Raw genomic sequence first — 24,418 nt, 5'->3', positions numbered from 1 at the left:
GCAAAAGGATCCGCATGTTGGCAGCATTAGTTTTGTGCTGGACTAAAAAATAGACTGCTAGATTGTTTGGACAAAAGTGTTGATTTTGAGATTTTGCCACAAATAGTGCTTGTATGGAAAAAAAAAAGAGAAAGAAAATAAATCCTGGGGAAAAAAACACCCCCCCCCCCCCCCCAAAAAAAAAAAAATACATTGAAAAAACTTTAGCAAATATACAAATTGGGTGGCGAACCACAAGTGGTGGATTCAAGTATTTAAAAAAAAAAAAAAAGCTAGCTTTTTCTACACTAAACTAGCTCAATCTTCTCGATCTTTATTTATAACAGTTCCAAACATAAACAGTTCTTCAGAAAGTGAACAAGATGATCAGCTATTTTATCTCCCTCCTACTTTTCATAACTCCTCAGCATTTCCAGTCTTTTAATGTCAAATTCCTTGAGTGCCACAACTTTCCCGGTGCATTGAAGACATGTTGGGGAGCCCGTATGTTCAACAATATAAACTCGTGTGTCAGGAGCCTGAGCTTATTTGGGTTTTTAAAGATCTGAATAAGATCCCTGGTTTACCCCTTTCATAACCCGAATTATTGTGCATATAAACACATTCAGAATACCTCGGTTGAAAGGCGCATTGTTTTTCGCTGTGCGCATGCTCTCTTTTTTTTTTCTTCATCTACTTTTATTCTTCTTCGCTTATTTGTATTTGCAAGGAATCTTGGTCTATGTAATCTCGACTTGTATGCGAAGCGCCATCCCTACTCGCTTAAGGAGCCTCACTTGAATACATTGATTTCTCAGATTTCTCTCACATTATTTTGTGTCTCTACGGCGAAAACGCCACAGTTTGTGCCTATACTGTGTATACAACTCTCTAAAAACAGTTGGGTCAAAAGTTGGGTCAAAAAGCAACCCAATTATGGACCGATCCACTTTATGGCCAACTGTCTGAGTTGTTTTATATAAAATGACCCAAGTAAAGGATCTGACGAATATTTATGAGTTTTACACTAAAAGACCAATTTCTTGACTCAAAATTGGGTCAAATTGACCCAAGTAAAGGATCGGTCCATTTTTGCATTATTTTTTACCCAACTGTTTTAGAAGTGAAGTCCGTGCTTCTGCCGTGTAATCCACCGGAAATACCCAAGCCGGTGTAAACAAATATGATGCTTGCAACAAAGAACCACACTTCTAGGGCGAGGAGGAAACAGACTACTTTATTTAAAGTGGTGAGTGATATAAATATAATGTCTTTTATTGAACTTAGTAAGTTAAAAGCGGAAATGACGTTATGTACGTAATTACGTTGTCCACGCATCGCGGGATATTCCAATTGTGTCCAGTAACCGGAAGGTTGGCTGTTCGATCCCCGCTCTCTCCAAGACATGCGTTGTCGTGTGTCCTTGGCACAAGACACTTCACACACATTGCCTCCAGTGCTGCTCACACTGGTGTTTGGAAGGTGCAACTGTTTGGTGGTGGTCGAAGGGGTTGTAGGCGCACATTAGTAGCCACGCTTCAGTCAGCCTGCCCCAGGGCAGCTGTGGCTACTTAACTCATTCACTCCCAGCCATTTTCACTGAAGCAATCCCCGTCACTCCCGGCTGTTTTTACTGGATTTTGACTGATTTTCCAAGGCCCACAGAATATTGTGTTCTATTGCTCTAAAAACATGGAACTGCTGCCACCTGCTGGCCATTTTTTTAACAACTACCATTTCTTCAACCGCTCTTTGCAGTTGAGAGGCTGCCTACTGTATGTTCTAGCACCAAAAAACCCCCATAAAAACGTATAAATACATCTTTGGGACACCTAAAGCATTTAAAATAGAACGTATTTATAATTTTGGGGGAGAAAATGAGTTAAGTAGCTAACCACTACCAGAGTGTGAATGTGTGAGCACATGAATAATGTATCCAATGTAAAGCGTCTTTGAGTGTCTAGAAAAGCGCTATATAAATATGATGTATTATTATTATTATTATTATTATCGAGCGCAAATGACCATGTAAATGAGAGTTACTCGCCACGCATGTAAACGTGTTACCCCGTTTGTTTCAGAAAACGTATTCCTAACCTTAACCCGAATATTGACTGTATGTAAATGTAGTTAACCTTGCCAGCAAGCTAAATTCTCGCGGTATTTGTGAGTTCACAAACTCTGGATAATACATCTTGTACCGCTCCCGTTGATACGTTTGCAGCCGACCTTTTTTAGGTCAGGCCAATAAGGCGTTGTTTAGGGTGGGGCAAAACCAATGGTGATGATGAACAAATCTAACAAATGAATGGACGCTGCAATAAATTCTGTTCTCGCATTATTACTCACCGTTTCCTTGTTGAATTTGAACAGCGAGCGGTGCTTCGTGCTTTTCTATCTGGTAAAGATGTTCGTGACATTTTCATTCGTTGCCTTGATTGGTAATAACAAACGTGCACAAGATGCCACATCGTCCAGTCAGCTGAAGTATTCTGATCTGCCGAAGTTTTTTTGAGTCAGCGTTTTGCTATATCAGAAGGTTTGTATAGGTAAGCAGTTATATACTATGGTTGGTGGTTGGTATTTTTTTTGTCAAGACTTTTTTGTTGAAATATTAAGTATTCTTGAAGGGCTCAAGGTTAACGTTTTGTGGCAAATTGAGAAAGAATTAAACACCTCCCAGTAGGCATTTCGATTTACTAATGAAGGTGCACTAGTGTGCCTGCCTGTGTTCAAGAGAACATATCCACCTCGTTCCTGAGGACTCTGATGCGAAAACGATTCTGCTTCCAACTTCTCCTCCCAGCCAGAATTTTGCTATTTGTTACAGCAGGTGTCGTGTTACGGAGCGGTTTATTTGGATGTCTTTATTCCCCCCTTTTTAAAACAATCCTAAGTCACCGTTGCATTTAAAAATTACTTTCACAACTTGGGAACTTGTTGCGTTGTTGCCATTTGTACGAACAAGAAAGAAGAAGAAGTTGAATCTGTGACTAGAAAAAAAAGCAATGTTTTGAACTGCAACCGGAGAGGTAGAGAGAATGTTGTTGTGAAAAAGGCTAGTTTCCAGTGCCTTCCAGTGGGTTGAAGGTCACAGAGGAATTAATCTGAGAATCTTTATTTGAAAAGCCCACATCAACCACCTACGAGTCGTTTCATTTTGTGCACATAGAACCCGTTTGCTTTATGGCAATTGCCATGGGAAAAGATTCACCGGGTGCCAACATCATCAGGTATGATTTTTATGTATATGGGAGACATAGCACTTTAGTATTAAACCTCTGGCATTATTAAAACCGTCGCAGCATTTTTGATTGATTGCAGCTTATGACATCAAGTGTGTGTGAAGCTTGTTTACATCTGCAGCTGCCCCGGCCGATAATGTACATGCAGTGGGAAGTAGTGGGGTTGGCTGGCTTCTACATCTGATTTAAGCTAAAAAATATATATAAAAAAAAGACTGCGTCGAACCTCCGAATGAAATGCGACCGACTATTATTGTGAGGGTACTGATTTGCCCAAAAGCCTAATTCGCACAAAGGCTAATGGGGCATAGGAATAAGGTGGATCTATTTAAATTGGACAAACATTGCCTTTGGAACATCTTTCTGTTTCGTTAGCTGCAGAATCTACAGGCGAGACACTTACTGTACATGTGAGTGCATCGGGGGTCATCTTGAAACAGGAACATTGGAACACATGCAATTTAATGGCAGTATATAATTAACCAGAGCCTTGCTTAAGTCCTTATTGTCACAGCCTTTCAAAATGAGAGAAGCTATAATGAGTGTGGGCCATTAGAGGTGAGGTGCCTATCAGCTTTGCAAAGGTTACAGGCTTGTTGTGTGTAGGCTATTGTGAGTAAGGAAAAAAGGAAAGGAGAAATAGATGTCATAAAAGCATTTTCCTATGTCGTGGGCCATGTACTTGTGCTTCTATTTGGCTGCCTGGCTGTGGTTTAATGGACAAAGCGATTGTGTCAGTGCATTGGGAAAAGGGGAGTCCAAACAAGCTGGAAGACTTGTTTTGGCTCATCTTTTCATTTGCCTGAAAATACCTCAGCAGCACGGTGAATGACTGGCTAGCACATCTGCCTCACAAGTCAGAGGTTGTAGGTTGAAATCCAGCCTCCCTGTTTGACGTTTGTATGTGCTTCCTGTGCTTGTGTGGGTTTTCTCAGGGTACTCCGGTTTCCTTATTAATTCTCCGCCAAAATTAATTGGTATTAACTCTTTGACTGCCATGGACGTTAAAAGACGTCAGTAAAAACCTACGGAGGGCCGCCAATGACGTTAAAAGACGTCATCCAATTTTTTATTTATTTATTTTTTAAACGGGTGGAGGATTTTTGGCCCCTAGATGGCAGCAATGACTCTCTTTTGACAAGATTGGGTAGGCGTCAGTAGAAGACGTGAGGCGGAGCTAGAGGGGACAATGGCTGGGGAAGGGAAGAGAACATGGCGACCGGTTGCAAGCAGCTCACGCTCGAGCAGTTTTTTTCAAAGACGAAAAGCATCGACCAACGCTAAAGAGCACATTGATGACGACGATGATCATCATCGATGATGATGGTGACTCCTAGGTTGACTCCGAGGTTGGAAGCATTGACGCGGCAGTAGAAGACGTGAGGCGGAGCTAGATGGCTGAGGAAGCGAACAATGGCGACCGGTTGCAAGTAGCTCACACTTGGGAATTTTTTTCAAAGACGAAAGGCATCGACCAACGCTAAAGAGCACATTGATGACGATGATGATAATCATCGATGATGATGGTGACTCCGAGGTTGACGCCGAAGTTGGAAGCGTTGACGCGGCGGCTATGACGACGTCATAAAGGTTCACCGGCGAGCGATGCTAACACCGGAAAACGCGGAGCACAACCGAGCACTTCTGCACAGGCGGACGTTCAATCGGACGACGAAGAGTACCCCGAGTCCAATGCATATTCATCGGAGGAGTGGGTACAGTCTGCTACTTGCTATTCCCCGGAAAAAAAGGCCGTCAAGAAAGTGTAACGTCTGCACGCGAAAGGGACAATCGCAGTGAAACTACTCTGCTGTGCAAATCCTGCTCCCTCTCCTTGCACGCAGGGGAGTGTTACAAAAAAAAAACTGTATTTGAAACATCCACATAATTGTAAATAGTACCACAGTTGCACACATTTGAAAATAGTTTGCAAAATTGTTTTGTCAAATTGTTACACTGTCGAATGGAAATAAACGTATTTTGCAATCTAAAAACACTTTTTCATTGTTGGTGATAGTGTTTTACAGAAGTAAAGCACTATTTAGGTGTTTGTGGCATCATTCATGGACAAAAAGAAGTGTACAATTCACTAGAGTGCATGAAATATCGTTTCACAAAAAGCTCTTTTTCTCCGCTTTTTGTTTCAAAATAGAGCATTTCGGTGAAACTAACCATTTTCTATTGTTGATTACTGAAGAACGAAATAAGGTAGAAACAAACTTTTTTTTTCTGATGAAAGATGAGAGTTCAATCTTTCATTTGGTAGTATGTGTGTTTCCATAGTCCAAACACAACATTTTCTGTGGACCTTGAAAGATCAGTCAAAATGCTTATTAAATTGGCTGGCACTGGCGACATCCCGTTTCTGAAAACGTCTGGCAGTCAAAGAGTTAACTGAAGACTAAATTGTCCTTGGGTGAGAATGGTTTGCAGAGCTGGGCACTTCCATTTATTCACTTATTCACTTTCCATTGATGACGACGTCCACCTTTTGGCGAGTGCAGTGAAGCCTCTAAAAAACACACGGACTGAGCATCGACTGAAGCATGTTTATATCCTTTGATTGGTGCTTTTTTTTGCATTTTTGCGAGGTTTTGCATTATAAAGCATTTGCCGACTATGCGAAAGCACTCTGTGGAAGGTGAGCATCGTCAATGAGAGGAATTGACGATTAACGGAAGTGCCCAGCTGGTTGGTTGTCTACTTGTGCCCTGTGATTGTCTGGCTGGGATCGGCGCCAGCACACCAATGAGCCTAGTGAGATTAAGCTGTACAGACAGTGAATGTTAAAAGCATATTGTGTCAAGTGTAAACCTTCTAGGAGAGGCTTTGTCACAGCTGGAGCATACCACAGTCACAATCACATTAAACAATATAGAGGTTTATATTGTTAAGTGCATATCTCTCTTACAGCATCAATCAAAACTGAACATTGTGGAATATTTGCTGTAGATCTTGCATTGGATGTTATATTGTGTAAGTGGCCATAAAGTGGCAGCTGGTTGCTGTACATCTTAGTTTCTCATTTGTTTCCTTTTGGATTCACCATAGTAACATCTAAGTCAATAGCTGTCTTGCAAAGCAACTGGTAGTCATAGCAACAATTAGACAAAAGCAGAGCATGACAGAGTGACATAGGTTTTATTTTTGTGCTTGTTATGTAGGATTTGTGATCCTCTTTCCAATTAGGAATATGTGAATATCCTCATCACATCTCTGTTTTTGTTCAATTCTTCACTTTGTAGTTCACTGAATGATTTGGTGCCACTAGAATGTATGAAACACACTGCAAAAGGGACTGTAAACATTTTAAGAAAAAAATACAGTAAAATAAGAAAATTATTACTTCAAATAAGCAAAATTATCTGCCAGCAGAACAAGACGATTTTACTTAAATTTACCTGTAAGATTTTGAAAAATAAGGAAATACTACGCCCATATCATCCACTGCGGTCTTGAAAATAGTATTTTCAGACTAAAAACAAGTCATGTCGACTTTGTTCGAGCTGTAATAAATAAAGCTATTTTCTTAAAATACATGAGTTGTTTTTTTTTTACGCTTGGATAACTTGCCTGAGTGTCAAGCAGGGAGGTATCAGGTCCCATTTTCTTTGTCATGACCTAGCCAGGAATTGAACCCACAACCTTCAAGTCTGAGGGTAGGGCACTCTACCACTAGACCACTGAGCTGGTAGTGAAACAAGGAAAATGAAATGAACCATACTGTAGTCGTCTGTTTTCATATGAATTTTTTTTCCATTTATCTTATTACTAGATTATGCTAAATCTTAAAACAAGAAAACTCATGAAACCCGAGTTCGGGGCCATTTATGTTGGTTAGTTATCTTAAAATGTGGGAAATGCCTGTTTTAATCCTCACAGTACTTAAAACTGTCTAACACTCAATGCCAAGACTGCTTGATCAAATAAGATAATTAAGTAATAAGTATCTTAAAATAATCACGATAATCTTGCCTGACAATTTCACTTTAAGTAAAAAATAACTTGTCAAATAAAAATAAACAAATATAGGTTAAATTTAAGAAATTATATCTTACTTAAGATTTTTGTTTTTGCTATAGCAATTACTCCCGTACAATATATCTCCAGAGGAGACATAGTCAACATTGTATTGCACACACTTGCCTTATTGTGACACATCACATCAAGATTGTTCCTGCTGAGTTGCTGTAAAAAGGATTTGGTTTTCTGCGCTTTCAGCATCAGCATGTACTTGCAGGATGTGGTGCGAGGCCATGGGGCCACTGTGCATTCAGACTCACTGTGCTTCTTGTAATACTAAACAGTTAACTGGTTCAATCAGTATATTTTACTATGCATGGGTGTCAGATTGCCAGCCACATTTTATCAGAAGAAATACACTGGCATGAGGTGAGAATACTATCTGCATTTCAATGGCTGTCAAAGAAAAAAAATGGGAAAAGGCAAATTAACAACCTACTACTAAGGATTCAGCAAAAATGTTTATGCAGTACTTGCCTAATTAAATATTGCAGAAATTGTCAAATGTCATCCTTTAATGAAATCTCATCAGGAGGCCAAATATTGACACGAAATGAGAAAACTGACTGAGTGACAAATGAACTCTCCAGATGAGGGAGCCGAAGTCTCAGCTTGACACGCCACTGTTCTCAATTTGAGCCTTGTGAGCAACCCACTCAGCTTGTTCCTGTCTCTCTGAGTGGGTTGTGTTGTGACACTGACGTCTTAAAAATAACCACTGTTAACATCGTCAGAGTTGTCAGGGTTTGTCCCGAATTCATCTGATCTAACTATACTAATGCTTGATTCATTAGATCAAATTACACTCGACAATTTCTGACCGGCTCTCGCAGCCTTTATGAAGTCAAAATAAAACGCAATGTATGGACTGCTTTTATTTTGATGTGCACGTGTGTCAGCAGTTCAAGCAAACAGGAAATTTATATTCTCCACTTGTAACCTTCTCCAGATTTGGCTGATTGATGCAATTAGTTTAACCGCCATTCAGTGTTCATGCAATGTAAGTGTACTATGACACAAAAAAACCCCAACTAATTCTCTCTTTGAGTGCATGCATTACAGTTGACCAACAGTCTTAGGACTACTTTATCTTTTTAGTGGGCTCATTATTGCTATAGTCCATTAATGTTTTATTTGCCTAGTTGTGACTTAAGTGTGATGCTGAGGGTCTGAGCTAGCTAAGACTGGAGCTAGCATGTCAAAGACAGGGAACTCCTTTGCTCCTATACCACGCATCCTATTTGGAGGTGTCTAATTGGGTTGGCATGCACAATAGAATCGTTTCGCTAGCGTTGTACTGAGTCGACTGGTCATTTATTTGAAGGAAGCCGCACTTTTGTTCGGAGTGTGTATGCCACATTGACACAAGCGCGCGCGTGTGCTCTTCTTCGTTGAGTCAGCTGCTTCTTCTTCGTGTCCACACTTGGCAGACAAGGACTTGGCTTCGCTCAAAACACTTTTGTGCTCAAAATCTCTTCTTATGTTGTGGCCTAAATCTAACGGCACAGTTGGCACACTGTAGTCAATAACACACACAAAGCTGGGGTCAGGGTTTGCTTCCTGATTTTATTTCTATCAAACATTTTATTGAAGGCATTTGTATTGCTATATTGATCACGTTTATCGTGATATATATTGATAATTAATTATGGCCAAGCCCTACTTCACCCTTTCTTTATCAGACACATCACCACCAAAGATTTAAAACTGTCGGGCTCTTCAGGAGCTAGGGGTTCACTGGATGTCTGGGGGAGAAGCATCATTTGGCGCCACCCTTTTTGGCTGGTTGGAATCTAAATTCTTCAGTTTTTTATGAGTCACAATGTGTTGGGAAATTGAATTCTGCTGTTTTTGGTTCTATGATTCACAATTAGCAGGAGATGCTTGTCCGTCTGTTGTCATCTCTGTCTTGCTGACTAAAACCTGAACATTTTTGCACACCTCTTAGTCCAATTTTAGAGTGTTCATTGTGACTGAAGTTATTTGTACAAAAATGATTTTATGAATGCGAATATAGGCATCAACGACTTGCTGTGGGGTGTAAGCCTTCTGCTCGTTTAAACTCTGGTGACACAATTGTGTAAATTTCAGCAGTTCACATACTGTCCTATACCAACCGTTTTGCTTTTGATGTGCATCTCAACTCAAGAGACATATCCTTCACTGAGGTGAATTGGAGGATTCATTTCAAAGGCTCCTTCAACTTCAGTTATTTTTCTGCATGTGTAGGATCCCATGAGTGGGTCTCTTGCATTTCAATATATTCCCAAATTAGATCTTTCAAATGAAGTAAGAAGAAAGATGCTAGAATAAGAATCCTCCAGTTGTGGAGGTCGTAGTGGAAGTATTTGATTGACAGTTAACAGTTAAGTGGGTCGTGGTTTCAGCACATTCAATGAACACACTGTCTTCGAATGAAGAGAGAACGGCGAGCCGTTTTCAACACTTTTTTAGATTGGTCAATAATTTGGTAAAGAGGCATTATGTATTAGTGGTGAACTAATAACTCATTCATTTTAAAAACCCACTATTAATTTAAATTATATGCACACAAAAAAAAATATATCCCATCAGTGATACTCACAATTTTTTACACAAGAACTCGATAGCATTGAAAAGTCAAGGGGTGAGCTACGTTAGCAACAATATAGATCAAATCACTGGACCCCGTTCCCTACAAAAAGCTGGAACGACAGAAGCACGCTGTGTTTGACAGTTACCTCTTTTTTGAAAACAAAATTCATTGAGATGAAAGGAAACTTTTAATGTGGACATTTGCTTCTTAGTTTCATAATACTTGCTATATATTTTTGTAGCTGAATATTAAAAAATTGTATCGGCTGTGCTTTGATATGGTTCTAAGTTGTCACTAGGTATGTTGCTGATAATACATTCTGACGGTATGATAACAGTGAGCAAAAATAGTTTTGTGTTATGGTATCACAATATTAAAATTTCAGCTCTAAAATATCCTTTTTTTAAATACAGTATTTGGGTAAATAAAAACCCCATTAAACACAATCTTCTTTTTTTTTTAAAAAAAAAAATATATATATATATATATATATATATATATATATATATATATATATATATATATATATATATATATATATATATATATATATATATATATATAATAGAATATTTGTTACATTAACAAACATGTCCCATGTTAAGTTTAAATAAATGTTTACAACCTTCTTATGTTTAAATTATTCTTAGAAGGTTACAGAGTCCCATCAAATGGTTAACTCTTTTTAGAACAGACCCCATCTACTCCTTTTGCTAATTATACCACATTGGCACATGTTCAAGTTTAAAAAAAAGTTTTTTTATTATTATTTTTTTTTGTAAGGACCATGCAAACTGCCACGGCCAGTTATGTGTATCTATCACTAATTCCAACCCCTGTTTCTTCTTCCCCCCTTCTCCGTGTACGCTCCCTTCAGGAGAAAAAAAATATTTGAAGGCAATTACCCCTTGGTAATATCGTCAAAACTGTCACATGCCTAGAACTTGCTACAAGCCGCCAATTAAAGCTAAATGAGCTGCCTGTGGCCGCGAGTTGCACAAGGAATATCACTAAATTACATCAACGTACATTTCAGTCTAGTAATCGCTAATCATATTACTTAGGTTGTGCCGCGCCTTACAGGAGGCTGACATGCTTTGCCGCCATCATTCTGCTACAGATACCCAAAGGTAAATAACTTTGCAAATAGGGGTGTTCCATATACCTTCTACGATATTACCGGTGTATTTTTTTGGGTGATAAAAATCTGAAAGATCACGAAATTGACGTGATGACGTAATCTTTAACATCACGTCTTCGCCTTTCCATTTGGACATAACCGCGCGTTCGCTGCTGCATAACAACAGTGAGTGTAAAGCTACAGAATATGCACAGGCTAAAGACACATGAGGACACAAAAACAGTTTGCGTTGTTCGTGTTCGAAAAAGCAAATGGCGGTTGCATAATATGGAAGTGGCTGCGTATGTTTTGGCCATGATAAACAATCCGCGGTGGTTATTTTGCTGTGACCGTCAACTCGCCTCCGAGTTGACGTGACTTTGCAATGAACCGCTAAGCTAAAAGTGCTCGCGACATGCGAGGTGTGTCCGGCTCGATGAGATGGCGTGCATGTTGTGACTGCGCAGCTGCCTACGTGCACATTTGCGTTATTCATAGCCACTCTACAAGCAATCATGGCATTCAACGGCAGGGCATGTATTTCTAGCTCTTCTAAATGACCAATGAGAGACATTCATAGCCAAATAATGCTCGCACGAGAGTTGCCGGTCACAGCAAAATACACACTGTGTAAGGTGTGAAGAAAAAAATCCGACACGTATGCCTGCGATGTGCAAAGCATTACGTCACGAGCTGGCTGCTACCAAAGGTGAAGTTTCTTGCCTCTAGACACGAGGATCAATCACACAGGAGAAAATAATGGACTTTCTTGACTCATGCAATTTGCGAGAAAACCAACGGGTATGGGGCCCACTGACTTCTAAAGATTTGTGTTTGCTTTGTATTTATTCATTAAGCTTTAAGCAGTTACGTTACAATTAGTTCTAATTCTTACAGGGAAAACAATAGACATTTTTTCTCCCCCACCCCCACCCCCATTTCTCTTTTACAGTTATGCTACATTTGCACTTTCAATTGGGGAAAAAGGTGGCTTAAATATTTAGTGAAATAAAATAAAAAAAATTCAGAAGTACCAAACACAAATCTATTGTTCAGTAATTATTACCAATATTGTCAAAAATGTAGTCACCGCAAATTTCTTTGAAATATCGTAATATAATTTTTAAGCCATATCACCCCCTATTTACAAACATAGTTAGCCTCAGGTGGTAGTTGCAGCTAGTGTGGGACCCAATTGGTCAACCACTGCTTACAACCACTTGAGTCCACAGCAGGGGCCTGCCAGCCACTCTTGCTTCCTGCTGTTCCTGCTCACTCGCTTGCTAACTTCAAATAATAATTGGTATAGTAATTGGTGGTGGCCTTGCGAAGTGTGGTCTCTCTGAGGCACCGTAGTGTACGTGCTTCAAAATCACTGCATTCTATTAGTTTACCACGCAATGGCACTAAATAATGCACACTGTACTTAAACATAGCATACACAAACAGGTGACTGATCAATAGTATAGATTTGTGGGAAAATATTACATTTACCCAATTTTGACATGGGAGGTTTTGGCCCAACGCCAGCGATATGTGTATGTGTATCTAACATAAAGCATAAATGACCCTTAAGAGTAGATGGCCACTGTTTATGGTCACCATTATAGAGAAGCGATGCTTATGTAAATTATCAGTGATCAAGGGTAATATGTACACTTGTATTTTTTTCAAATGCAGCTACAAATTAGCATAATTTCTGAATTTAGAGGTCACAAGCAAAGAGCTCAGCATAATGCAAGGTTCTCTGAATAACAGGAATAATTGGCAAGAAGAATCATTCTGTTCTGCTTGTTGACATGCCAGGGTCATTTGATACCTCACCTACTGTAGCACCAAGCTCTATGTAAATTTTGCCCCAAGAGGTGGGAAGGTGTGATATGATGCTAAGAGCTGCTGACCAAGGAGTACAATTTCTTCCCTCAGTAAAAATGGCCAACATACAGTAGACTGCTTCTACAGCACAGTGTGAGGAGTACAGGATAATTAGATTTTTAGATTCGTTTTTAAAGTAGTAGGTAGATTTCAGGTACAATTTGACCATATAAATAAACCCCTTTCAAAGTCAACACGAGACCGGTAAAATGGTGTCAAATCAAATAGTTGTCTTTTAGTCTGTGTACATTTTAGATGAGAAAAAACTGTGTAACTAGTGTTGCATACAAATGCCAAACTTATTCTACTGGTTCCTATTTGAAAGCTACATCATCCTAAACATTAAACAGAATTGTAAGAGGTTATATGTACTGTAGTGCATTGACAGATATGTAAATTAAGTAATTGGTCTTGGGTGCAAAACTAACACTGAAACTACCCCGGCAATTCTAGTGGCCTCATGTCTACAGTATACTGTACTGTATGTTCACAAGCTTATGGAGTCAGATGAGCTTAGTATTACAGAACGATGTTGAGCAGGCACGCTCATTCAATAATTTGTAATCAAACAACTTGTCAATTTTTTAAATAAAGTTAACAAATGGCAGGACAATACATTGACAATGACGAAACAACACGCACAAAGCTTCTCAGTTTGAAAAAGCAAATAAATTAAGTGGGTGTGACTGTTTCTCATCATTGATCCTGCTCTGCTGTTTCCATGGTAACTCACCTTCCAAACCTGTTTTTCTATCCCCAAGGCCTTATCACCTGAGACCAAAGATGAGAGAGGATCAGCGGCAACCACAGCAGCAGAGGAACCTGAAACACAAGATGAAGTCTTTGGTAGGAGGTTTGCATTTCGATATTTATTTGGGGTCAGCATGTAAAAAGTGAATTGGAGTGTTGGCAATTTTGGGGGGAACTCATAGTAACACTGCTATACTGTAAAATTGTTGTAGCAACAAGCACAGTCACTCTAATAGTAAAAAAAAAAATCTTAATAAAGTACGACATAATAAATGGATGGTTTAAGAAAATGAAGCACAACGGTGGCTAGGTGGTTAGTCTTGCTTTGTGATGTTTGCCTGTTCTTCCCATTCTTGAGTGGATTTTCTGTGTCCGGCATTCTCTCAATTCCAGAAACATGCATTTCTGTTTCACTGACGACTCTATACTGTTTTATTTGGTGTGAATTTGAGTCTGAATGTTTGCTTGTCCTTATGTGCCATGTGATTGGCTGGCCACCAGTCCAGATGTACCCCGCCTCCCAACCAAATTTCACTGGGATAGACTCCAGCTCTCTCCTGTTTTAAGGAGGGCAAGCACAAGCACTATAGATAATATTCACGGACGTCACGGGATCACGAGTGGTGGGTCAACTTTCCAGCGGACTCTGCTGTGTTTCTATTGTGTTTACACCCAGCTTCCTCTAACGTCACTTGTGTAAGCAAGACGTATGCGTAAGTTTTAGCTCAACACTCGTAGCAGCGGTACATGTTGAAACATTCTGATAAGTGGAATCGATTGGATTACAAGCATTTGCCGACGTTACTGCCCGGACTTCATGGCAATTGGCAACGTATGCCTGGATAGCTCCCAAAACACGGACATTCTTGCGTCTTCTATACTTTTATTGGTTGCTATGTGAACAATATCTATTTCTATTATATATATATTATATCTATTTTTAAACCAAGTTAGCTAGTTCCCCGATCGCGCTAGCTACTAGTGCTAGCATGTTACAACAACAAAACCTTCATCACTTATTTTTCTACACTTTAACAACAATTTTAACTTTTGGGCTGCTGGGAAAGGAAAATAAAAGACCTTAAGAAAGGTATTGGGAGAGATCTCAAAATCGAACATCTTGACCACCAGATCTATTTTTAGCCAGAGCTAGCCGCGGCTGGCAGCTCACATATATTATAGTCGCATAGTGGTTAAAGCATTATTACCATCTTACATTGACAATCAAAATGGTCAGAACACACTTTGGTAGACTTTGTCGGATGGAAATCCTTTCTATTTATCTTTGCAATTTCGGACACTTCTTTGTCCGCTCCCATTCGACATTCCATGGACCTGTGAGCGACACACAATGTGTGGCAAATGACGTCATGTGAATACTATCTAGAATCTTCATTTCAAATCTTTGTTCGTCCTATTATTGCACCCGTGAATGGCACACGTGTGTACAATTGTGAAGTAGTTTGTGAAAATATGAATGAATGAACACATGATTGAATCAAGTAACTTGTAGTAAGCAACATGAGCACTCCTCAGCATTTTCTTGCATTGTCTCGCTGGCCACAATTGTTTGCCACAAAATTGTTTGACCCACCAAATGGCTGCTGGGTCGATAGGTGGGGTTGGTGACGTCATGTGAATACTTTGTATACAAAACAGATGGAAGGGCTTTTGTAACGCTGCAACCCGGCAGATGAGGGCAAAGTTTATTACACATGTTCAGCACAAATTTGAACATATTTTATTGTGGGCTGTATATTTGATTAATGCATCTATAACAGACTTTCAGTTGCCACCTCAAATCAATTTCATTGTTAATACCTCATCATCGGATGGGGTTTGATTTGAGCATTCCGAGCAAAACAAGTACATACAACTGATAGCGAAACATTTTTCATTTACATAAGAGATGCCTGCTGGCTCATATCAACTGTACTGAAACAAGTTGCATAAAACTACAGCTGCCTCGCAGGGTTAAGTAAGTGTACCATCTTATTATTCGCGGACTGTCTTTAATCTATAACTTGTACTAGTCTTGATGATGTGTCAATAATATATTCAAAACAAGTGAAGAGCTAGAAAGTTTTATAGAGGGGTCTTCTTTATAGCTCTCACAATGTTTGTCATCAGCTACTGCTGTTTTCTTGCTCTCCCCGTTCCATGTCTCTTACATAGTACGCTCAGTGTTTTATATTTTATATTTTATTTTTTTGTGTATTGTTTTGTTTTTCTTAAGCACATTCCAAATGGTTGGACAGGTTCTGTTCGATGTTGTTGCAATTATCCTGATTGATGTAATAGGGCACACCCGGCCAAGAAAACACATTTGACATATTGTTGAACTTCTGCTCTCATGAAAAATGGTTGGATTGTAACAAAATATGCTATCCTCTCGGTTACGGTTCAGATTCAGATGTAAATACTTGGAATTTGGAAATAAAGATGAGTCTCATTGTCTAATATTCATCTTTTGATGTCAAACCCAACCCAATTTTTTTCAGTCTACAGCTAAATACGGGGATTTGCTTCACGTTTCCAATACTTTACACTGTGTGTAGATGTGGACATTTGGGGTTTGCTGTGTGTGTCAGGTTAATGAGGTATTGATTGGTTATAGAACAAACACAAAATCAGTCAATACAGATCACAGTGGTGATGCTAACTGTAATTTTGAAGTTTGATATGTGCATGGCTGTATATTTGGTGTCCAAAAACAACCGACTGTGACAACTTGCAGTGCAACTAGCAGTCAAGCTGTTAGCTACAGTGGCAGCATCTCTTGTGCTTTCAGTGATATTAACTAGTTAGACTTAGTCTGATTGATCTGACTCCATCCCAATAGGCTGCTAGGGTTATTATGGTTGCTTGGTTTGAACATTGATCAGGATGGAGTGGGCTTAATCCACAGTGGTTCCCAGTAATATAATGCTCCAAGTCAGCCCTAATTATCTAGCATTCGTTCATGCATCCTCGTATTTTGCTCTGTTATCTGCGATGCGATCGGTTACTCTAGATGTGACGATACATGTTAACGCTTGAAGGATTTGATTCCACCTTTTGACCTTTGGTCAATATTTTTTCCTATCACTCCAATCATTTGTTTTTCTCCCACAGATGTAATGATCAAATACTGAATACTATTTTACTGTAGTCATTGTAGCGTTCTAGTTTGCTAATTCTGTGGAAAGTATAGATCATAGCTCTGTATTGAGATGCTTCAGATGCCATGTTTCCTCAACAATCATTTTGCAGCAGCGGCCCGCCGATCCTAAATCTTAACTGCCCCTCCTTTAAGGCTGGAGGGGAGGGGAGGGGAATTGGAGTGCACCCCGTAGTGATATGAAAAGGAAGCATTAGCAATTTTGTGAGTTTTGTGAACCGGTGGTTCACTTTCGCTCGGCACCTCAAGGTGGAGGGGTGCTACAATGTACAAGCACGATACCCACACTTGCTCGGCGTCTCTTTCCGTCGGCAACTCTAAACTGGAAAGTTTCCAACCCCTCTCAAGAGTACTGGTACCAGAGCCCAAGCCGTGTGTTGTCGAGCCCGTGTGTTGTTGAGCCCGACTCTTATCGACAGTTGTCGGAACTTCTCTGAACTTCTCAACCTCACATACCAACTTGGGCTACCTCCCGGCCAGAGAGGTGACATTCACTATAGCTAGCTTCTGTAGCCGAGGTCCCTCCCTTCGGCCGCCAACCAGCTCTCTATGCACCTGACTTCTTTGGCTCCTCCCACAGGTGTTGAGCCCATAGGAAGTATGAGTTGACAATATGTATTAATCGAGCAAAACCTAAGAGTTAACATTAGCCCCTTATAGCTTGTTCATCTTTAACAAACCAAACATATTTAGTCACTTTATTAAACAGTTTCATTAGAAAGTTTTGTCAATATACTCCAATAAGTTATATGTCGTTATATAGTTAGTGAATCAATCTACGCTCCCAGGCAGCCGTTTTAGCCACACCCTTAAAATCAGTAACACGGGATTGGTAAAAACAGTTTACTCGTCATATCTTCATAAATCACTTCTACATAGCTCTCAGTCTTTGTAAATGTTTTAAGCAATTATCTCCAAACATTATTATGTATTTAGAAACAAATCTTTCACAATTTAATTCAAATTGTCCATTGTTCAATGTTTGACAGTGAAGTTTGTTCAACTTTATTGGTTCCTATTTTAGTGCAGCAGACACCCTGGCACGCCCCATGTTGTTCCGTGTCTCGGGGTGCCTCTTCGCTCACTTCCTGTTTGTGCTGCTTTACCACCGAAAGGCAAACACCACCATCAGCTGTGTGGCTGTTAAAAGCCCATAATGGCTCCATTACCTGGACCATCCTGAAGCAGGCATCCACTCAGCAAAGCAGACCCCCTTCTTTCTGTCTTTTTATTGCTGATCCATGCTGCGTAACCATTTGTCTCGCATGGCAGGGTGAGCTGAGGGGGACTGAATAACGGTATATGCATTGGAGAATAGAAGCACAGCAGAGTTGAGGAGAAAAGTACAATGTTTTTTAGATCAGATAATGCACAGTCTGATTAACCAGTCAGATGTAGAACTATCGTACATGTGCAGAGTAGTGTCATTTAGTAATAATCAGTTAAAACAAAGTAGCAAAACACTGATATGTTCCTATTACATAAGCAATACATACATACATACAATGATTCAGTAGAATGAAATGAGTAATCCATTTTAAATCTGTGATATGCATTGTCAAACTTTAGTAGGTTAGTATCTGGGATGGCTTTTTCAAAGAAAAGCGGCAGAGCTAAAACATACAGATACAGGATTTACATTGTCAGCAAGAGATCCCTTAGTTCAGATAAAATCTTCCTGTTCTGTCATGACAGTGTAAAAATCAAGGTCCAAAAGGCATTTGTGGGTCCTGACCTTAACCTTACCCGACATCTCAACTAGAGCAACAGTTGGTGAGTTAGGCGCACTCAGGCAATGCGGGTGACTTCTGACCTAAAAAATGTTCTTCTTGATGATTGGACAAAAAAATCCACACATACACTGAAACCTTGTTAAAAGTCTCACTAAAAGTTTCACTTCCTGTTGACATTATGCTCAGCGGTGTAATGTACCATTATTCATAACAGATGCACTGCACATATGCTGTGCACAATAAGCGAAGTGTGCATCTTGGCCACGTGGTGCAGTATGGGTAGACCGGTTAGTAGCCGACTACCATACTTTCATTGAAAACTAGTGGGATCCAACGGCTGGAAAATTGATGTGTTTTGTTTAATCTATTTTAAACATGAATAGCGTGTAGTTTCGCCACACGTCCACTAACAAGTTTTGTGATTCTTCCGTGTTCTGTTCAAATATAATGTCGCCCATTGGTCTAGTGATTCTCAAAGTTTGCTTTGTAGTAATCATTGAAAATTGTCACACCCGCAGCACTGACGTTGTCCTTAAAGGCAACACATTGAGTGTGATTTAAATTGGCTGGGGAAGTCAAGAGATGGGGAGAGAGGAACAGAAAACGAGTGTGTGTTTTCATTCTGACACATAAATTGGCGGTTGCGGTACAGTACCAGTTTAATCTTGTTTTGGCATAATTACGACTTATCATTTATTTTAATATCATACGTTGATAGCTCACAATGTCCTGGTTTCTTCGTCCAATCTAAGTTAGCGACATTAACAACTGTGGTTACTGTAAGAGTTCCAGTGAAGGTGCCAGATGTACTTGGGCTGCCAAATCAGCACGGGCAGGTTCAATCAGCAGTGAACTAACAGCCCAAGCCAGTGAGAAGTTCTGACTCTAATTATATAAAATTTGATTTTATTTGAAGCGAGTGATAGGAAGATTCAAATCCGTAATGTGTGGTATGTGGTCAAGTACCATGCAATAAATGCTGAAAACTATCGTATCTCAAATGTGTGTATGTATGGGTAAGTAAGTGCATTAAAGCCCTGCTCTACATTTGTGTCATGCAAGTCCTGTGGTTCAGTAATTTGTCTCCATGACAGTGTCAGACACAGGGTGACACAAGCCCCGTCACTGCCATTATGAAGCCCCTCCATCCCCCTCAAAGGCTCTGATTGTTAAAGGGAAACATCCATCACTGAAACAGTGTCTTTTGCTTTGACACCATTGTTCACATTCTTCCTTTCCTCTCAGCTCCTTCTCTCGCCTCTGATCTCTTTTCTTTTCTGTCAGATTTTTCACTTTCACTCACAAAAGGATGAGCTTTAGCTGATAGGAATTGGCTGCAGAATTAAAAAAAATTCTTTTCACTTTTTAGTTCGCCCCAGATGCGTCCTTGTTTATGCAGATGCACTCATTTTCCTCTCTTCAGATTACATTTCATGTGGCAACACACCATGTTTCTATGCATTGTGTGTTTGTGGCACCACGGTGTAAGACGGAGTGCATCTGTGTGGCCTCTTGAACTTGTCATCTGGCTTTGACCAGCTGGCAGGACAATTATCCAAAGTGTGTGTGTTTTGTATCTGTGTGTTTTGGGCTTTAAGAGTCCAAGATGAGGGAATGATGGGTAATTGAGAGAATACCAACGATGACCCTTACAGCTACATTGCACTGATTAACTCATTTGCTCCCAAAAACGTAGAAAAACATATTTAAATATTGCCATGGTCCCAAAAACGTATTTATACTTTTTTTAAATGTTTTTTTTAACCTGGAGAGGTCGCTTAAAACAATGATAGTTATTACAAAAAACGGCCAGCAGGTGGCAGTAGAGTATAAGAGATCAACCAGGGCCATGTTGCAACAAGCTCTTCTAATGCTAATTGCTGCAAAACGGAAACGGATACAAATGTACTTTTTTTCCTGATGAAAGAATCAACTTTAATCTTTCTTTTGGTAGTTTACATGTATTTATAGCAATATAACACAATATTTTGTGGGCCTTGCAAAATCAGTCAAAATCCAGTAAAACAGCCAGGAGCGAAGGGGGTTGCTTCAGTGAAAATGGCTGGGATTGAATGATTTAAATACACACTCATCACATTGAGCTTTCTCTTACAGTAACACATTGCCATAGATTAATTACTTTAGAGGTTTTAAATTAGTAGCAGATTGATATCTCTGCACTGATTTATTCCTCAATAACACATAGAACAGCGAGTTCCTACTAGCTACATCGAAAGGAAGAGAAAATCAACATGCTGTAGTGCAGAGCTTTCAATCATTTGGTTGCTCCTGGACCAAGAATTTACCCCTGAAGGATTATAATTAAGAACATTAAAGTAAAACGATTTTCTTGGACTACTGCCTGTCCCCGTTGATTGTGACATCACTTCATTAAAGTCTTGAATTCAGAGATAGCTTTTATTGTCATTATACAAACAAAAAATGTACAATGAGATTTAAGCATGGGCGCTGTCTGACTGAAATTTTCTTGATGTGCCTTTTTCTAAATTGTTCTTTTAATTTCTCTAATGCAAAAGTGGCAGTTAACGTTAATAAGTGTACTATACTTGAGCCCGGATCAGATCATTCACTTTAGTTTAACAAACCCGACTTTATGTTTTAAGTAAGCCCAAACCTCGTATGATTTGCCTAGTGTTAATGTGATGTCATCATGTCGGCTATCTGAATAGAAAGTGCATTTTTAACACTGGAGCAACATCCTTCATCTAAAGTCATTATTGAAATGGGAGGTCAGGATCATTAAAGGAGCCTGCCAGGAAAGCAGAATGTTCTTGTTGTTCTGTAACGTTGTCAGTCTTATCGCTGAACGTCTGAAGTCCTGAATGCTGAATGTGGTTTTGGAGACAGTGAAGCGGCTTTTCTTGCATTGTGGGTGCTTCACATCCAGCATGAATGTCGTAGCAGAGGGGTTTTCACCGCTGGGTAGGAGTTTTGGTCTAAAGCCACATACTGTCATTCCTAGTGTTTGTTCAAAGGAATGTTTTCCGTTCCACAGTCCCACAATGCTCCGCTTCACATCCTCTTCACATTGAGGAAGAGGAGGAAAACTGATGAGATTTAGATCCCACTCTTTGCATACTTTGAACCATCAAGATGTTGATCTTGTTAAACTTCTGAATTGAACTGATCAGTGAAGTGTTTATCAAGTTCAAGTCTCATTACACGCTATACGAAATTTTAAATATTTAAACATTTTGGCCTAAATCTAAGTCGTACTGTGGTCCCTCGCTACTTCGCGGTTCACTTATTGCAAATTCACTCTATCGCAGATTTTTATTTGGATCTATAACATCATCAAGTCCATCGCTACATACACTGTAACGCCATTGCAAACAAAAGTGCATCGAATTATTGTATTATAAAGTGAGTGAACACTGTATATCAGATTCGTACTTAAAGCAACATTTTGCATATCAGAGGATGAGTGTTGTTGAAAATGGATTGATTTTAGCATGTGTTGATGTCTGCAAACAATGATCTAAAAATTTGCATGCAAAGGTACAGTAATTAATTAAAGTCCACGTAAGGTGAAAATGCTTTGTAAAATTGACACACAGAAGAGTAGGTAGTGCTATGTTAGTCCATGAAAAGGCATACCGGTAATTTACTAGTTTTTGTAATTTATTTTTATGTTTATGTTCAGTGTTTCGAACAAATAAATGTGTGTAAAAATATACACAAAAAGAAGAAATTTGATGTATCAATCTTGTATAGTAGGAACAAGCTGATATTTTAAAAGGACACAATAAAACAATTAATGAATAAGAACTACAGAAAACAATATAATAAAAACATTCCAAGGGTTCTTTTTAACCTGTATGTCTTGTACAAAATGGTCCATTCAGATATTATGATTGCTGTAACAATATAAAATAACATGAAACAATGTGATAATCAAAAATACATTTATTAATGTGAGAACTTTAATATCCAACCAGATGCCAAACGGGCAAAGAATTCCTGCATCAAATTAACCTTGGGGAACCCAAGAACCCTTTTCTTCTTTGGAAAATTATGAATTATACATTAAATGACTGCTATAAGTTCACTAAACACCAAAATATATGTTTTTTCAATTTTAACCCTTGTTTTTTGAACTAGCTCAGTTGCTAATTTATCAAAATATACAGTATATATAAAACATACTCCTAGGCATTCTCCAACATGATATGAAATAGATAAACAAAAAAAACACAGTTTTACCATCTGATGGTTTGCTGGGAAGATGGTTTTGTTTGGATTGATTTCCAGCTCAACAAAACAGCATGTTGCCAGCCATCTTGTCACCACCACTCTGGCTCATGTAAGTGCAATATTCATCCACTAGATGGCCCCATGCAGGGGTCAGAAGTGGCACTCAGGACTTTTGAAGTCAAATTTCAAAAAAAAAAAAAAAGGTCTTTGTTATTTGAGTAGCAGAATCTATAATGGCCAAATTTGACCCCGTGGGTTCTCCAGGGTTAAATTCAGAGTCTTGAGTCCTGTTTACTAACACAAAATTAACTACAGGTAATAGATTTTACCACAGGTAAAAGAATAGAAAAAAAGTCGTCTTTTGGTGAGGTAAGGAATTGACATAGTGTTTTGTTTTTAATACTTAGTCGTGAATTTCGCTATTTGGTTTCCTTTTCTACTTATGGTGTACAGGTCAGTAACTGACATTTGCCTTATTGCCGCCAAGTGACAGAAAGCTCTATTGTAACTGATCAACTCATTGACAGTTGTAACAGCTCCAATGCATTGAATTCATAACATATTATTTTATGCAGCCCACACATCGGCACTCGCAGTCCAAAGTCAGCATGCGAACGGTATGGCTGCATGGTTAAAAAACACATTTTTTATACATTTCAGGTATGAACTTATGGCCACCCCTATATGAGTCATGGTTTCACCCTGGCCACCTCAATGAAAATTTTCTGGCTACGCCCCTGCAGTTAACGCTATATCTCTACAACTGACTACCACTAGTACTTAAGTCTTTGTGCATCTTCAGAAAAAGTGCGTCAACAGTTGTAATCTATTTAGTAAAAAAAATACTCTAGTTCAAATTACACATTATTTAAGATATATTTTGTAGAAGGTATTTTCTACAGAGTTTCATGGACTCTCCAATATGGTCATGTCTTTGTCACTTCATGCAAATTTCAACTGGTGAATATATCCAGTATTAATGGAAGGGGCACTCTTTCAAAACACACCTGCTGCCACCAGACTAGTGGATAATTAGCCCTAAGTTCTTGTTTGCATGTAGTGCTGCTTCTGCTGTAGTAGCGTCCTCACACTGATGGCTGCAGCAGGCGGACAGTTGTTGAGTTTTTCTTGAATTCACAGCTTCTCATTTGATTCATATTCTTGCCTGCTCTCATCACGTCTTCAAGCAGCATCTTAATGTTTCCAATGAATTCACACTGATAACATCTTTCGACTTTCATATTGAAATTGAGAGGCTCCAGCTGACTATTTGACTTCAAACAGTTTAAGTAAAAAATTCAAACGAGAGTCATACCATTGAGGGTGAGGTACACAAAAGCCAGGTTGATCTGATCAAAAGACGTGAGCGTGACAATATTGTAGAGGGCCCATGGGCCATTTCTTTAGCATTAAACAGCCAGCTTAAAGTTTTCCTGCATTGTAATTCTTACTTTTGACACAGGTTGATGCACCAACAAGACAAGAAAAGAACACTATGTCACTGAGCTCTGGAGGATTTTAGACGCATGTCAAGCGCTCATTCCATGTTTTCTTTTTTTTTCAAACATTTCACAAATATGGTGGCCACTTGTCATGTTGCTAGTTCTATTTCTTCCCTCCCGACTGCCAGCTGGCAGTGCTAAAACAGCACGGGGGCTAGTTCTATACAAATAGCTAAATTCAAAGCACAATTAAAATTTTCAAAATGCACCAGTCTTTATATGTTCTATGACTATGTCAATG

General features: G+C 39.2%; 1 protein-coding gene across 3 annotated transcripts in view; it reads left to right on the top strand.

The window, feature by feature from the left end:
- Positions 1–24,418, top strand: part of LOC144057677 (myelin basic protein-like) — a 51,984-nt gene that overhangs the window by 23,073 nt on the left and 4,493 nt on the right. For 2 of the 3 annotated variants that reach the window (XM_077575512.1, XM_077575511.1), the window contains one exon: positions 13,579–13,670. In XM_077575512.1, the coding sequence (XP_077431638.1) occupies positions 13,601–13,670 (70 nt within the window). In that variant the 5' untranslated portion in view covers positions 13,579–13,600. The remainder of the gene's footprint in view (positions 1–13,578; positions 13,671–24,418) is intronic. The other variant, XM_077575510.1, reaches the window with a different exon arrangement.

The sequence above is a fragment of the Vanacampus margaritifer genome, chromosome 9 (genome assembly GCF_051991255.1).
Source record: "Vanacampus margaritifer isolate UIUO_Vmar chromosome 9, RoL_Vmar_1.0, whole genome shotgun sequence".
Classification (NCBI taxonomy): domain Eukaryota; kingdom Metazoa; phylum Chordata; class Actinopteri; order Syngnathiformes; family Syngnathidae; genus Vanacampus; species Vanacampus margaritifer.
This window is presented reverse-complemented; position numbering and strand designations above follow the sequence as displayed.